Source organism: Cetorhinus maximus, chromosome 16 (genome assembly GCF_964194155.1).
Source record: "Cetorhinus maximus chromosome 16, sCetMax3.hap1.1, whole genome shotgun sequence".
Lineage (NCBI taxonomy): Eukaryota > Metazoa > Chordata > Chondrichthyes > Lamniformes > Cetorhinidae > Cetorhinus > Cetorhinus maximus.
The window spans coordinates 72,049,656-72,067,989 of NC_135894.1; the positions used below are offsets into that span (position 1 = coordinate 72,049,656).

Sequence of the window (18,334 nt, forward strand, 5' to 3'; positions counted from 1 at the left end):
GGCAACACCTGAGCGTGGAGTGGCTTTTGTAGTTAAAAAAACACTCTACTTATGATGATTGAACCCCCACAGGAGGCTCAGAGAGACTTCTTGCAATTTGCTTGCCAACAAGAATGGGGCCAGTTAACCTCATGTGCACCTATGCCCTGACACTCATCTCCACCCCAAATGTCAATGATCAATTCTATGAGGCACTTGATGCTGCCATCAGCAGAATTTCCAGCACTAAGGGACTGTATGTTCTAGGGGACTTCAACACAAAGGTGGGTGCTGACTGCACAACTTGGCCACCAGGGAATCGGCAAGACGAATGAAAATGGACAAAGTTTGCTGGAGCTATGCTACTACTATGGATTCTGCATGATGAATAGCTACTTCCAAACTAAGCCGTGCAACAAAGTGTCCTGGAGACATCCAAGATCATGGCACTGGCACCAGTTAAATCTCCATATGAACCACCCTCAGTGTCCTCGTCTCTTGTGGTTATCACAGCACAGTCTGTGACACTGACCATTCGCTGTTGTGTAGCAAGGTCAGGCTTCAGCCAAGGAAAATATACCACACAAGAAGGAAGGTCCTCCTCGGATCAACATTTGCTATACCATTGACCCAGAAAGGACCCAGGAGTTCCTCAACATCCTCAAGCTGGCTCTTTTGGAAAATAATGCCCACGGTCAGAGTGTGGTGTCAACGTGGGATCATCTGCGTAACGCCACCTATAACTCTGCAGATCAGAGGAATGCTGACTGGTTTGACGCTTATTTGGCTAAAATGGAGCCAGTTACTGCAACCAAGAGGACAGCCCTCACGAACTACAAGCAAGTCCTCAGCAAACAAAAGCTGGATGTGCTCAGAATGGCCAGAATCAAGTCTCAGCGCACTACTGGGTACTGCGCTAATCAATACTGATTGAAACCCTGCGCTAGTATACAATCTGCTGTTGAACCCAGTAATGCTAGAGGGATGTATGAAAGAATCAAGAAAGCAATAGGCCCAGCAGTAACCAAACCAATCCCCTTGAAGACAGAGACAGGGATGATCATCACTGAACCTAGTAAGCAGATGGAAAGATGGAGAGAGCACTACCTCGAACTCTATGCAGCAGAGAACTGAAGAAGCTCTCAGCGCCATTCCAGTCTTCCCTGTCATGGAGGAACTGGACAGCAAGTCCACCAGAGTAGAGCTCAACAAGGCCATTGACCATCTTGCCAGTGGTAAAGCCCCAGGAAACAATGCCAATCCACCTGAAATCTTAAAAAGTGTTAACCAGCTGCAGCATCCCAATGAACTTTTGTGTCTCTGCTGGAAAGAAAGATTTGTTCCTTAAGACATGCATGTTGCATAACAGTCACCTTGTTCAAAAACAAAAGGGATCTCAATGACTACAACAATTACTGAGGCATGTCCTTGTTATTTATTGTGGGAAAGGTCTTTCTCGCATTGCTCTGACCAAATTGCAAACCTTGGCATCACACATCTACTGAGTTTCAGTGTGGCTTCAGAGCTAGCAGATCAACACGTGACTTAAATTTCTCACTTCGCTGGTTACAGGAAAAGTGCATTCATAGACCTCACCAAAGCTTTCGATGTTGACGTGCACAGTTTCACCAATTGCACCAGAGCATCATAGAAGGCTTTAAAGATCAGCAGTAGGATAAAGCAGGGCTGAGTTCTGGCATTAACTCTCTTTATTCTTCTTGCTATTGTGCGCTTTTGGCGACTCAAATGAGGGTGCCTACTTCCATGCCAGAGCTGACGGCAAGCTGTTCAACTTGGCAAGACTGTGCACCAAGACCAAAGTGTGCAATGTCCTACTTCGAGAGCTGTTGATGACGCCACGCTGGCACCTCATACTGAAGTTCACTTGCAACGCAAGCAACAGCTTGTAGATCGATTCTCCCGGGCCAGCAAGGATTTTGGACAGACAATCAGCATTAGGAAGACCTAAGCTATTGGCCATGATGTAGAGACTCCATCTTCCATCAACATTGACCATCTCACTCTGGATCAACAATTACCAGCAACCTGTCCTTTTTCGAAATCAGCACCAGCATTGCCAAGGCCACTGCTGTCAGGTCGAAGTCATGTGGACCAACAACAAACTAACCAAAAATACAAAGCTCTGTGTGTACCAGGCTTGTGTTCTCGGCACCCTTCTTTACAGTAGCGAGGCATGGACAAATTATGCAAGCCAAGAAAAGCAGCTAGACAGCTTCCACCCCTGCTGCTTCAGACGAACATTGAGCATCTGGCAAGACAGAGTGCCAAATATGGAAGTACACCAGTGTACAGGTTTCTCCAGCATGTTGTCCGCTTGAGTCAGTGGTGACTCCGTTGACTGGTTCATGTGAGCCGAAGGGATGATAGCCTCATCCCAAAGACATGCTCTTTGGTGAGCTTGCTATCAGCACTAGATAAAAGGTCACCCATAAAAGGTTTGCGATACAAGGATGTCGGCAAGTTGGCTGGGATTGGAGTCAATGTATGGGAAGTCCTTGCTGCTGACCAGAATGCCTGGAGACAAGGAGTCAGGAAGGCTGTGGAAACTGCAGAGGGCAAGAGAAATGACCAGATGGCAGAAAGGAGAGCCAGAAGAAAATAAAACATCAGTCTACCTCAGGCCAGCACGATTCATCTGTGACAGCTGTGGAAGGAAGTGCCACTCACGAATTGGCCTCTACGGTCATAGCAGGCAACGTTCAATACAGTACCATCATCTCCCGAGATGAATGGATGCTAGTAAAATGTTGTGTTTTGCAGGCTGCATAGTAGGATGGGTGAAGAAGCAATATGACTTCAAACCTGAAAGTATTTGATGAATCACTGTTATTTAAACAAATCAGACGTGTGATAATTTAAATGTGTATTAGCAGAGAAATATGTTGCACACTGCATAGAAAACTTATAATTACTGCATATTTGTGTCATTTGCAGGTTGATTTATTTTGTTGTGTTCTAACATTTTCTGCGAAATAGCTGGCTGCTATCTGGAGCATTCTGTAGCCACACAAAACCAGTGACGATCAATGTAGTAATTACTGAAAGCTTATCAGGTGATCTACAAATTACTGGGTAATAGATTGACATAATTTTCATATCATTTTGGCTAAAAAACATTGGAAGTTAAGATTGACCATGGTGTGCCAGAGCTGGAGCAATGGGAAAAAAGTATTCTCGTGTTTATTGCTTGTGTTCAGATTTTCTCTTTATTCAAGTAGACCTCTGTTCAAGCAAATCTCATGAAATCAGCTGTCAATCCCTGTCACAGAATCAAAATGGCTCTTACTAAGGTCACAAATGACATCTTATGTGACTGTGACAAAGGTAAATAATCCCCCCCTCATCCTCCTCAACCTGTCTGTAGCCTTTGGCACAGTTGACCATTGCCATCTTCCTCCAACCTCTTTCCACCATGTTATGACGTGGCAGGTGATGTGCGCCAGGCAGACCAAATCCACAAAGGAAACTTGGCCACGCAATCACAACAGTTTTGCAATTTGTATTTATTATGAGAAGATTTTCTTATTCAGTAATATTATTGAATTCAGAAGTAGTGAGTCCACTAACAAGATTTTAAAAATTAAATGAAAACATTTATTAACAAAAGAAAATAATTCAAACACAGACATAAGATTACAATTACTTGATATTATAAGCAAATCCCAAAATTCCTAATTAACCTGACCCTCAACTCCACACCCACTTTAAGCCAACAGTCAAGAATAGATTTTAAATTTAAATAAGCAATCCAACAAGGTTATCGCCTGCAATATCTTCACTTCCTGCTCCTAGACCATTACCTGTGTCAATTGCAGTCAATGGAACTGAATACCAGACACTGCATATAATTGGCGGTCAGTCCAATAGGTCTGTCTTGCGCAACTGCCCAAGACAAATTTCTACCCCATAATGTTTAGCAGTGGGAAAGAGCATTGTGGCACATTTCTCAGGTTGGTCCCAGAGTTCAAAAACAGAATGCACAGTTCATTATCTGTATCTTTTCATTGATTTTCTTACCAAATGCCTGTCCAGCTCTCTCTCAGAAGTGGTGATATCATCAGCTTTGATTGCCTCCCTGGGCAATGCTGTCCAAACATTCAGCATCCTTTGTTGTACCTGGTCTGCCCATTCATCCCTCTTCTTAGTTTCATCTCATGCCCCTTCTCACTGTACATATATTTTACATTTCTTACAAATGTGTGCAGCTTCTATTCAGTTATGAATAATATTAAAGATAGACTTGCTGTTTTTCTTTTCTGTATTGCTTACTATCTTTCATTTTTCTTTCAAGTGACGTAGAATTTTTGAGAGCGCTTATGTGAAACTACCTACAGATATCATCTTGGTGCCGCTAGTCTTTCCATAGTTGAGTCACTGAACATAATTTTAAAGCATTTTTAAAACGTAGTTGGCTGTTCTAAGGAAAAATTATATTTTTACAAATATTAAATTTTTGCTCAGTCATATAAGAGACATTAATCTTCAGTGAAGTATAATTTGAAAAAAATGTCAGCGTTGAGTTGGCATTTAGAGTAAGTAAGCCAGCACATCTCTGGAAAGGGAGGGTCGTGTTCTTCAGATGACTTAAACTTAAGTATAGTGTTTATGTTATGGTAGAAAATATTCCACATTGGTTTCCTAAGTTCTGCCAAAGTTATTACATCATGTTAATATCTGTGGTAGAATCATAATCATAAAAACCAGATTTCCTTAAAATGGATTTTTCTGCTTTTCCAACTTTTCTTAGTAAATCTGATTAAAGTGTAAAATACTATAATATATAAAACAGAATGTTATGGGCAATTAAAGTAGTAGTTTATTGCAGTAAAGTGGAGATGTTTTATCAAAAAGACTAGCACTGTTTCTTGGAATACTAAGGGTTTTTGCGTGCTGCTTTGTACTGGCCCCATGGAGGCAAGCGAGAATGGGCCAGCGTAATTATGCTGCTTAGATTACACCCCACCCCCTACCACCGCCCAGTCTTTATCTGTCCAGTCCCTTGACAGTCTGTTCAAGATGTACAATTCCAGTTGGTGCTAATGAATCTATGCTTAGCATACTACTATGTGGCATGTCATCCTCGTTCTTCCAGCAGCTGTTTTCAGTAACAAGTCATTTTTGCTTGAAGTATGTACTTGATTTTGCATAGTTTTATAATTGTTTTACATATAAGATACTAAATGGACTCAGGACTAAGAATTATTCTGTGCAGCACCATATTTTCCTTAACATTGTTGCTTACTTGATAGTATAAGCAAGTATCATATTTCCTAAAATGGTCTTTGAAGTTCAGTTAGTGTGCTACCGTTCACTTGTAGCCTGTAAAACCTACATTATACCTTATGCCAGCAATCCACAAGGTTTGTGGTCTTGGAACAACTATATTTAGCTCTTGGCCTGTAGTAGAACATTTTCTGCAATAATCTGATAGTCTAGTTCTTAAGACTGAAATTCAAATTGTGGACAAATCTAAATTTAAATTTCTTTAAATTAAACACATATGCTGTTATATGCCAAAATTAACAATTTAAAAATAGTGAGAAACAAAATAGAAACTTGTTTCATTTATTTTTTATATAGTTAACCATTTTGTTAATCATGACACATGATCTTGTGAAATGAAGTTTAATTCCGGAATTCTTCCCCCTCCCATCTTAGTCTATTTTTCTCTCATTGTATCTCCTTCCACACTAGCTGTTTTTTGAGCACTGGAGATCCCTTCATATCTTCCCTAAGTGGGCGTTTTATATTTATGTACATAAGTGACAAATGTTGCCTGGCTATTCATTGATGTGGGGAAAGGAATCATAAACTGCCTACTTCTGCCCTCGCTAGTTGTAACTTCCAACTTTGACAAGGACATAAAACATGATATTCAATCGGCCACCACCCTCAATGCTTTCCCATCAGTGGTGGCCAAACTAATATCCCACTGAAGTTGAAAGATTGGCAAATGCTTTTTTACATAACTGACCTTCCAACCAGATAATATGAACATAAAGCTTGCAGCTTTCTTCTCCTCTCTTCTTCCTATCGCTGCACCCCTCCTCCTCTCACTTTCCAAAGGATCAAGGTAATTGCAGTGCTGCAGCTACTGCCTCACTCAGGTCAGCTAACTTTGCATAGACTTTTCTTGGCCTATAGAACTTTGTATCGCTGGGCCATCGTGAGGACGTATTTCAGAAAGGTTTTAAGAAGTACAGCTGATTGCAGTTGGAGCAGGAAAGAGCCACTAGTGAGTATCAGCTTGGATCAGTTCCTCATGCTTTCACTTTGGGTGATGGGTTCAACCTAACTGGAGCATTTCTCCATATCGTGCAGGCTTCCACTTCTCCAGCACTGATGTCTAGTACCACGACTGTTGGAGGTGCCATCTTTTTGAATGACATACTGAAGTATATGTCTGTCTGTTCCAGTGGCTGAGGTGAACATTAAAGATTCTACAGCACTGTGCAGAGAAGAACAAGGAGTTCTTCTGGTGACCTGGCTATCATTCCAAAACCAGCACACAAAATAAATTAACTTGTAACACTTGTAGATATAACGCAAGCACTGCACTTCAGGGTAATTCATTATATGTGATGCATTTTGAAATGTTTGAGAGATGTCATGAGGTGTTGCATAAACATAAATTTTTCCTTTTACAGTCTCCCTAATCTTTGTAGTAGAGAAATAAAAATCAAGTCAGCCAAGGTTTCGAATCCTGATTTACTATGTAGGAACAGTTGCTGCATATTTATATGTTGGCTATCAAAACTGGACGTGATTATAATGTCTTCATTGTAAAGTAACTTGGTGAGAGGCTACTGCAACAAGAGAATTTTGAAAATTTCTTACTATTCCAGTATCTGAACAACGTCTTTTAAATAAGTATTATTCTCTACTTAAACAAGTTTTTGGCTCATAAGTTTTCAAATCATAGAAACTTACAGCACAGTAGAAGGCCAATTTGCCCATTGTGTCTGTGCTGCGGTGTGCCTTTCTCTATCTATGCTATCGAAAACTTCTCATCATCTTGAAAATTTCTATTAGGTCACATTTTAACCTTCTCTGTTCTAAGGATAACTGACTTTTCCACCCTCTCCTCATAATGAAGTGTCTCATCCCTGGTAACACCCTGGTAAACCTCCTCCATAAAGGTCTTAGAAAGGATACATTTTTCCTGAAGCATGGTGCCCAAAGTTGCCCACAATACTCCAGTTGAAGTCTAACCAGTGATTTATAAAGTTCTAGCATGATCTCTTGGGTTTATAAACAGAAGCATAGAATACAAAAACAAAGTAAGTCTATGCTTTTTTAACCACCAATTAACTTGCCCTGACACCTTTTACAGATTTGTGTGTATGGTTACCAAGTTGTCTCTGCTTGTAGACACTTTTCAAAATCGTGCCATATTTAGTATAGTCTTTCCATATTATTAGTACTTACAAAGCGAATCACTTCACACTTCTCCACATTGAATTCCATCTGCTGTGCTTCTTCCCATTTAGTCAGCTATCCTGAAGTCGACTACTGTCCTCATCACTATCTGCTACAAATGTTCCCAAACTACTTATTGTGTGCTGCCTTCCAAATCTACCAGCTGCTTGTGCACCCTTAACCAGCACACAAATATATTTTATTCCCTTTAACGCCAAAACATTATTTTTGTACAAAATACACAAAACATAATGCACATATACAACTTTAACATTTGCTTTATGAATGCTATTCACCATTAATGTGACGGAGGTGGCTGTTTGCTCCAACATAGGCACATAATGTTTAAAGTAATAAATGATGGTTTGAGTCATAAGTTGCTCAATAAATCTGACACTGATGTATAAAAGCAATGTTTTATGCACTCTGCTGTTGGATGAAAACTACTTCTAGTAACCCTCTGCATGTACCCCACTATCTCTCCCACCACCCCCTGCCCCCACTAACCCCAGACTGTCCCCATTCTAACTTCTTTTGATCACCGTTTTTTGAACTGTTGCCAATGGTCTGACTATGGAAAAACTCTCTCACTGTCAGCTATCACTGTCCACCATTTCATACACTTCATTCCTTTAGAATCATAGAATCTTACTTCATTCCTTTAGAATCATAGAATCTTACAACAAAGAAGAAGGCCAGACCAAAGTCCAGATCATTTATATATAACATGAAAAGCAATGATCCCAATACTGAGCACAGGGGAGCCCCATGGCATCCTTCTCCCCAGTCAGAAAAAGATCCATTCAGCACTTCACTTTGCCTCTAATTCCTTGGCTAATTTTGTACCAAAGTCCGGTACTCTTTTATCCCAAGTGTTTCTATTTTCTGACTAATTCTGTTATGTGGTATTTTATCAACTACAGTTTGAAAGTCCATATATGCAACATTTATTGCACTACCTTCATCAGCCCTCTGTTACTTCATCAAAATACTCAATTAGGTTAGTCGGACAGGATTTGCCATTAGCAAATCCATGTTGGCTGATGTTCATAACCCATGTTTCTCCAAGCGCTGATTTCAGTACCCTTCCAAGCACTAACTCAGACTGAAACAGTGTGTGTGGATCCCTGACATTCTGTTTTATATGAAACGCGTTTTAACCCCCATATCATGACGATCACCTATTTTCACCTGTACAAGATTGCAGTCCCTTTGCCATTGAAACTCTCATTCATTCTTTGTCATCGCTAGACGTATTCTAATGCCCTCCCATTCTCCACAAAATCCCACTTGAAAACATAACTTATACTCTGTTCTGCACCATTCCTCATTCATGCATCATTGACCTGCATTGGTTCTTGTCACACAACATATTAAAATTGAACAACTAATTCTTAGCAAATTCCTTCATGGCCTTGCTGGACTCGATCTCTGCAACATCCTCTAAACGTCCTCTGATTCCTTTTTATACACATCTCACTCCCTTTATCTCATGAGTAGTAGATCCCATGTCATTGTTGGTGTCAATTTCCCCCTAACCATCTCTGCATATTCACCAATCTCTGCTTCTTTAAAACAAAAATAAAAATTCCTGGAAAAACTCAGCAGGTTTGGCAGCATCTGCGGAGAGTCCGTATGTCTCTTCAACAGAACTAAGTAAAAATAGAAAAGAGGTGAAATATAAGCTGGTTTAAGGGGGGGGGGTGGTGGGGGAGGGTAGAGCTGGCTAGAGGGCCAGTGATAGGTGGAGATAGCCAAAAGATGTCATAGACAAAAGGTCAAAGAGGCGTTGAAGGTGGTGATATTATCTAAGGAATGTGCTAATTAAGGGTAGAAAGCAGGACAAGCAAGGTACAGATAGCCCTAGTGGGGGTGGGGTGGGGTGAAGGAATCGAAATAGGTTAAAAGGTAGAGATAAAACAATGGATGGAAATACATTTAAAAATAATGGAAATAGGTGGGAAAAGAAAAATCTATATAAATTATTGGAAAAAAAAGGAGGGGATCGGAAAGGAGGTGGGGATAGAGGAGAGAGTTCATGATCTAAAATTGTTGAACTCAATATTCAGTCCGGAAGGCTGTAAAGTGCCTAGTCGGAAGATGAGGTGCTGTTTGCGTTGAGCTTCGCTGGAGCAATGCAGCAGGCCAAGGACGGACATGTGGGCATGAAAGCAGGGTGGAGTGTTGAAATGGCATGCTTCTTTAAATGTTTTTTTTAAATGTCTTTTAAATCTTTTTGGTAAATTTTGATCATCTCCTACTAATCTGCCCCTCCAACCCTCAAATCCCTTTCCGTGCCAAATTTGATTTGTGAAACCCTTTTGGGTATTTTTCTTTGTTAAAAGTGCTATATGAACATAAGCTTTTGTTTGAATTTGCTATTCAGGTTATTGTGTTGTATCTGCAAGCAAATAGAACTTTTTTTTAAATCAAGGCAATAACCCTGTAAACTTTGGTTCCATCATGCACACATTTATAATAACATATAAATGATATATTTTGTTAATGGAGTGCTAAATGAGGTGTAAATTTTCTGATTCTGTGATGTGATGTGAATTAGATTTTTAAAAAAGAAAGTATGGAAACTTTGCAAATTTCTTATATAAATCGGTGGAGTTTTCAGCAGAGTCTTCTTACCCACGCTATATGATCCAGCCCTGCAGGCTCCACCTAACTCCTTTTTACTGATCAGTAACATGATCCTGGAGGAACCAGCTCCTTTCAAGATGACATGCTCCCCCTTTCCCAGAAGAACCTGCTTGGAGACATGGGAGTGTCCCGGAGCCCATAGTCGGTGGTGGAGTCAGCAGCTTGGTCAGTTATTTTTTATTCATTTATGGGATGTGGATGTCGCTGGCTAGGCCAGCATTTATTGCCCATCCGTAATTGTCCTTGAGAAGGTGGTGGTGAGCTGCCTTCTTGAACCGCTGCAGTCTCTGTTTTGTAGGTACACCCACAGTGCTGTTAGGGAGGGAGTTCCAGAATTTTGAACCAACGGCCCTTCGTTCATCCACCTGGAAGTCCGTCTCCAGCCAGTAACCCTGGAAATTCGAGGAACCACTGATGGCTGACTAGTTCTCTCATTTCTCCAGGCAAAAGGCCAGGTTAGTGTGGGCGATGGTTGGTCCCTTTCTCCTGGACGGTGCATTGCTCCAGGTGACCCTGCTGGCTCCAAGTTGTTTGGAAGACGATGAGTTTTCTGTGGCGACCTCTGACCCATGCATAGAAGTTTCAAAAGGCTGGCTGAGGGTGGCTGGTGACCACATGGCTGAAAGCCTTGTCCACCTACAAGATGAACTGCAGCAACTCGCCAAGGCTCCTTCCAAACCTGCGACCACTGCAACTTAGAAGAACAAGGGCAGCAGACACCTGGGAACACCGTCACCTGCAAGTTGCACTCCAAGCCACACATCATCCTGACTTGGAACTTCTCTGTCACTAGGCCGTAATCCTGGAACTCCCTCCCTAACAGTACAGAGGGCATACCTACATTACATAGATTACAGGGGTTCAAGAAGACAGCGTACCACCACCTTCTCGAGGGCAAGTAGGGATGTGCAATAAATGCTGGTGTTTCCAGCGACGCTCACATCCCATGAACTAATACGAAAAAAATGCCAGCCCATTCCTGGGCCATGCTGCATATCCTTCTATTAGAGAAAAATACAACAGGCGCAAAGCAAACATCCACTGGAAAGCATCCTAACTTATTTTTTTTACCCACATGTATACTGAAATTGATGAATTTTTAAAAAATGAATTTTTTTTTAAATGTTTGCGTTAGACCTTAAATCCACTACCAGACAATTTCTCCTGTGTAACCTCCAGAGATCTCTTATGTATCACAGTTTGGGAGCCCCATGATCTTTTACATTGCCAAGTTTCATATCACCTGCAAAGTGTTGCTCCCTACACTTGAGTGTAGGTGGCTTATAAAAATGTAAAAGAGTAATGGACCCAAAACTGACCCATGGGGAACACCACTGCAACCCACCTCCGAGTCTGAGAAACATCCACCCATTACCACCCTCTGCTTCCTGTCACCGAGCCAATTCTATAACCATACTGCCACTTACTCCTTGGACTTTCATTTTCTTAACAAGCCCTTTGTGGGACACTTTGTCAAATAAACTGTAACTTTTAATAGAAAAAAATTGACACTTTGCATGTGTTAATTACTTTAAAGTGCAGTGCAATGCTTAAAAAACCACCACAGAATACAATTTGGTCTCCTTATTAACAGTTCAAGCAGTATATTGCCTGAAAAAATGTAATGCAAAGTTCTGGTATTCACCACCATCTTCTCAAAGGCAGTTAGGGATGGGCAACAAATGCTGCCCTTGCCAGCAACACCCACATCCCATGAAAGAATAAAAAAAGTTTCATGTGCACCTTTTGAGTATTTTTGAGAATTTTTCTTCTGCAAATCCTCAATTCATTTGTACAAAATGTCAATGAATTTGTTTTATTTCATTAGCCAAATTTCAGCATAATTCTCAACTTGCAAGAATAAACGATTTGAAGTAAAATTTCTAGTCTCAGACAGAAAAGTTTGTCTTTAGTTTAAATGAATTCAAAAACACCCTTTGTTCAGCAGAGGAACCCAAATTTACTGTTGGAGGCATTCTCCCTTGTTTGTTCAGGCTTCTCTTTTTACTAGACTTAGTCATAATTGTGAGCAATTAAAGCTATTTGGATTGGTGATTTTTATTTGAACATACAAAACGTTCCTTAATAAAGATTATAGTTGTACTTTCATGTATATATATTCTCTCAAAAATTCATTTGGAAACAAATGTGCAATAGTTTATGGGAAGCTGAGGTCAGTTATGTTGTTACAAGGTAGGAAAAGGTTTGGTGGCCAGGTTGTGGTTTACCAGTCATTCATGTGCAGATGTGTGCATGAGGCGAGTAGTTTTTAGAGACTCCACTGTGGCCTACTTATGTCTTGCATTATACATAAGATTAAACTTTAATGTTGGAATGAAGAACTGATAATTGAACTCCTCGTGGTTAGGAGAAGAAATATTTGACTTCCATCTCCATGAAATATAATGCAATCTTGCAAAATATTAGCACTTCTTGTGGCCAGTAAAACTCACCATTATCCATCCCTTCTAATTAATGTATAGGACAGGAACATACTCTCGTGTTCTTTTATGTTGAATGATCCTATAAAGGTGGTATCCATAAAAAAAATTATTTTTATTTCCATTTATACCAACCCCCGAGGAGTGACCACAACAACCTGAGTGATTGGTTGTTTCTTGTTGGAGGGGAGAATAGATAAGTATGAAATCTGATTCAAAAAAATGTATAAATCACACAATTTTTTCCAAAATTATTAAGAAAGGTACAAACCTCAGAACTCCACTATTAACTCAAATTGGTCAGTTGTTCTCCAAGTGATTGATAATGCAATGTAAAGGAAGGGCCTTGGTATTGAGATCAGACGCATAATTCCGTGATATCTACTTTATATAAAATAAAGAAGGCCTTTTCTCACTTCCTCATGGCCTGTGATTCCAATGGTTGTTGCAGTTTTCCAGTACCTCACACAAGGAAATATTCTTAATGTGTAAGCCTAGACACTGAGCATTGGAAGATGCTCAGTTGAATCATAGAGGTTTGACTTGCCCTCCCCTGATATTTGCACATGTATAGTTTTCTAGCAGGGCTCACTGGATGATGACCAGGAATGCTACTTGATTAGTAGTGCTGAGACCATCTGTCGTGCTTCAACAGCACGTGGAGATTAGCAAACTTGAGTTGAATTTGAAACCTCCTGGATCTATATGGCTGAGTAATATGTTACCTGGTGAATTGACCCAAAAAGATTGCAACCTTTTTTATTTTTGGTGATGCTCCAGTATCCTATTTGATTTTTAATCACTGATTCTGAATTTCGCACTACTTAAGGTTTTAAAAAGGTCATCTTCTGTAGATTAATATAATGTTGCAATTAATTGCTAATTGCTACTAATCTCAAAAATCCTAGCAAAATTTATGTGACAGCTAATATGGTTTTTATGGAACATTAATTTCCTTAGCAGTATTCCTGCTGGTTCTGCAGTCACCTTTGCCAGCAATTTCCCCCAGAAAAAGTTTGGGGAGGATGATGGTATTTAGTCGCAGTGTGTGATGCCACAAGGTTTATGCTGAATAGAATGAAATTTCTGCATTCTCCCATCGCCCCTACTTCCAAAACTGGAATTATTCCTTCCAGGTGAGTCCAGTGCAGTTTTTCCTGCTTTTTTTTTATCTCTGGAAAGTTATTGTGCTCTCAGGTCAAATATTTTCTGGCTTTCCATCTAGTCTAGGAGCTGTCAAGTTACTAAAATGGCATGTTTTAGACATGAGATTATGCTACAGCCTGTGTTTGAATTAAAATGCCTGCTATATTGTGAAGATGCCATTTCCCACAGCTTGTTTGTATGCCCCCTCTCCAAACTGATGAAGCATGCAGCACATGCCAAAGTTGAGGCAGCTTTGTACTGTAGACATAATGTTTCTGCACTCAGTCCAAACATGTCCAGATGCCTTACATTTATGTTTATCTATGTAGTCTAAGAATTCTTGCTTTTTAGCCTCCAGGATCTTCACCATAGTCTTTGCACTATTTGTGCAAAACATAAGTAACATGAACACATCAAAAATAAGTAAATAGGGGTAAAGGACATCTTTACATTAGTGCCTTGAAAGTGAACAACAGACTAATTTGCATGTACGTGGTTCACTTCATGCATTTCAACAAGGTCTCTCTTTATAATCGAGCTACAGTAGGTTTTCTGGCAGCTGCCAAAACCTTTAACTTGTAAGAAGTATTCACCATTCACTTTTCCTTTTAAATTTGCATTGCCTCTTCAATCCAAGAGAGACTATGAGATCAGAACCCAGGACAAGCTCACTTGTGGCTTCTCAAAGTTGTAAGCACCCTCATGGAAATGCTTACATGTATCCCTTTTTTTTACTGAAGTGCCAGTCATCATCATTCTCAATTTTTTTTGTTGATGATGTCATGATCAGATGAGGAGTGGTCAACTGTCTCCCTCCTTTTCCCACTCCTCATTTGACTGCAACAGGTTTTTTTTTGAGAAGGATATACTTGCCAGTTCACTGTTTTTAACCTGCTGTGATCATAAAAGACACAACCAGACAGGTTTTCCTGAGTTTTGATAAAGAAAAGAGGATAGCTTTTATTGTATTTAACCTGGTCTAAGTAAAATAATAAAATACTGTCCGAATTTCATGCATGCACACATACTTGAAGTTCACGCACAAATAAATAGATTACAGAGTGGGAAAGGATAGATTAAGGAAGTTAGAGTCTGGTAAAAATGTAAAGGTATACAGTTTGTGGAGGTTGGTGATTTGACTGACTTCAGGTTGAATTTAGTGGCCCTGCTTTTTCCCTCGTGAAGGTGATTTGTTTGTTCTTCTGGAGGCAGAGTGCGGGTTTGAATCCCTTTAAGAAGTTTCTGTCTGCAGCACCTGGGTAGTTACAATCAGCAAACAGGGTTCTAAAGTTTGCAAGTTGGGTTGGAGAGAGAGAGAGATAGACCCCACTTGGGTCGTCGTCTTTCAGCGTCTTGGCTGCTTATCCTGTACTGCAGAGCGAGCAGATGCTTAAACACACAAAAGGGCAGACTTGTCACATGACCATTACCCAGTGATTTAAACATGATCATGGCTAGTATGTTCCATTGTAACTTGATTAGTTCATGTTTGGGAATCCTCCTCTCAGCCATGGTCCCATTGTCCAAATGATTAGGTTTAAAGGGTTTATCCCCTATCCAGGTACCCCAGGTGATTGTCTTAATGCCATGCTAATGGGGACAGAATATGTGGTTCACTATTCCCCTGAGGGTGCCCTATTTTTGTAGTATAATGGTTATTGCGTTTGCCTAACATGTGAAAGATCCCCGGCTTGAAACCGGATGGAAGCATTATCAAAATCTGCTCGTTGAAAACAGTATCTTGCAGCCACCGGTCCTGGTCAACGTTATCCCTCAATCAACATCATATTCCCCTGAGGTCATGGTCTTTGATGGTTTTTTGCAGACATGGGATTTTCATTTCAATGGGCTGGAATGTGGAAGATACCGTGATGCGCATTGTGTAGCTATCCTTAGATGTGAGCTCATGTCACACTTTAGTCTGTTTTTGAAAGGTTCAGTTCAGGTTTCCAGCCGGTGGATTTGAAATCATCATTTGATATAAAGTATGTTTTCATGACAAATGTATTCTGCTGAAAACGTTAAATGAGAAAGGAACAGAATCACAGTATACAGTGCCAGCCAGTATATCTCTGTAATTGATATTTATTTATATAAGTGATTTTAAAATTCAGCAGAAGTTAACTCATACAGAATTATGATGCTGGATTGATCAAGATAACTTGAAGTTATACATGGGTAACAGTGGGTTGTTAATCTTTTGTATCTCAGAAAATAGATTTTGACCTTGTATTCAGTGTGTCAGCTGACCCAGACTGTATTTGTAGTTAAGTGCATAACCAATGTAGCAAGTAATTTTATTACTGCAAGCTCATTTCATGATGAGAAAATTACATTTATAAAAATCCAGTAATGTTCCACAGTACTACCTGTGGATAAGCAGTGAAGAGGTTTTGTTCTTAGTTGTGCTGTGTTGCTGAGTCCTATTGTGGTGTCAATTTTGTTGGCGGGAATCTTGAACCATGTGTAGTTCTGTTGGATGTGTTTTAGGGTACTGCCACAGACTCTGATCTACTTATAACTCCAGCTCCCACCAATGGGGATGATTGTTCACCTGGTGCTCCTGGGTGTAGACTTGTTGGGCTGTTGCATAGTCCTTCTGCAACTTCTCCCATTCTATCACTTCTCTGGCACCCCATCCAGATGCTTCAAGCTCTCTGAACTTTTTTAGCCTTCTCTTGCATCTTGAATTCTGCAAGCTTAACAGCTGCTCTACTCCTACCTCCGGTTCAGAGTGTCCCAACTTTCTCTTCCAACTATGGGTTACTGGTCTCACTGCATTTGAACTGTTCAAGCTTCAATCCATTCATCTGCTTTGAACTCAACTGACTTTGTCAGGCCCTTCTTCCAACAATTCCTTGACCATCTGGGGAAAATTTAAAAGATGAAATTAAAATGGAGACTCCACACAAAGCAATGGCTGTGTGTTGGCATACATGACCAATCAGATCTCTCATAATGGGGCTTTGGCAACAGGTGCTTAATCAGTTTTATTAGTATGGATTGATAGATAGCCTTGGTCACAAGTTATAGAAAATCTGTGTTATAATAGAAGTAAAAATAAGAGAATGCTATAAATTTTGATTTCTAAATTGATTTCCGTGTTTATTGTTGATTATTCAGTATTTTGGATTTTATTTGAAACACTAGTCTAAACCATGGCTGCTGTTCAAAATGCACAGTACAATACCTGCATTTGAGGAACGAATGGTGCTTTCCAATTGCTTTTCTACAAAAGGAATAGTATTGTGACTTCAGTGCCTTGATATTTAATTCCAACGGAGATGAGAACCGTCACCTTGCGTTGTAAAAGGGTCACTTATTGGAATCCTAATTTAGGAAGTTTTAACAACTTCATTTTTTTTTCCTGGTGTTCAATATTTAAATCCAGCATTAAAATTTTACAATAAGCAAAAATATTAAGCATTCTCTGATATCTATTTTTAGTTTTTATTGTCGAGGAGCTTCCAAAAATCTTGTTCTTTCAGAACACTGATCTTTTTCTTGTTCCAGGGAAGTAAAAGTGAAGCATACATATTACTTGAGTAATTGTATTTGAGAAAAGCAATAATATAGAGACATAAATGGGAGTCCATCAAGGTTAATATGTTTGTTGTAGGCGGATGAGTTGGATTAATTTTTAAATATCTAGTCATTTGAACTTCAGGCATCTCTCAGTTGTGGTTTTCTGAATCCGATGTTATGACCCTCCATTTTAGCCTTTGTTCAAACGTGTGAACTCATCTGTACTTTGGGCTGATAACAAAACCAATCAATGACCTGTAAATGTAACATTGGATATTGAATTTTCAGTGGTGTTTCATTGTGATAGTATTCAGGCCTAAAGATAATGTTATATATAGAGTGTACAGTATAAACTGGTGGCCCACTGAGCCTCTCTCTGGCTGTGTCATGAGCTTTTTAAATTTGCCAACTCTTTCCTCAATAAAGCACAAAATTTGAAAATTGCAGAGCTTTTTGTGCTCTTATTGAGTTTTTTTGAATTTCAGTGCGCTTGATGATGTATAGATTTATATTTTGGAGGTAGATTGAAATATCTTTTCTTCTCATGTACTGTTTCTTTTTACCTAGGAGGAATCTTACAAAGCTGTCACTCATCTTTAGTCACATGCTGGCAGAAATCAAGGCCATCTTCCCTTCTGGCCATTTTCAGGGTGACAACTTTCGCATCACAAAGGCAGATGCTGCTGAATTTTGGAAACGGGCTTTTGATGACAAGTAAGTATGACTTTGAAGCTTTTTTATGTAGAGTGATCGTTTCTCAAAATGCTGCACTGCATGAATTGTTTTTTGTAAGGATTGTCTTTCAAAAGTGTGCTGACCAAATGAATGGTGTCAATGCGAGGAAATGAAGTGCTTTTTAATTTTTCAGCATTGCCACCAAGCAATTTAGGTATGACATGGTGTACTGCCCAACCTCAACAGCATCTCTTCCTACACTAGCAAGTTTTTTTAACCATTTATGTTAATGGGAACTTTGAGTGAGACTTGAGTGTAATTTGTACCAAATTTTGCATACTGTTTTGCAAATGACCCAAGCTCTCAACAGGTCTAGTTGAAAACTTTTTATTACACATTGTCCCCTTACAGCCAGCAGACCTGGCGATGACTTTTATCCTGTTAGCTAGTTCTCTGCTGAGACAGTTTAAATATTTTTA

At 39.8% G+C, this 18,334-nt stretch overlaps 1 protein-coding gene across 3 annotated transcripts in view; it reads left to right on the top strand.

The window, feature by feature from the left end:
* Window positions 1-18,334, top strand: part of cblb (Cbl proto-oncogene B, E3 ubiquitin protein ligase) — a 201,889-nt gene that overhangs the window by 75,719 nt on the left and 107,836 nt on the right. For 2 of the 3 annotated variants that reach the window (XM_078560042.1, XM_078560043.1), the window contains exon 2: window positions 17,748-17,894. In XM_078560042.1, coding sequence (XP_078416168.1) covers window positions 17,748-17,894 — 147 coding nt within the window. Of the gene's footprint in view, window positions 1-5,016; window positions 5,128-17,747; window positions 17,895-18,334 lie in introns of those variants that run through there. The other variant, XM_078560045.1, reaches the window with a different exon arrangement.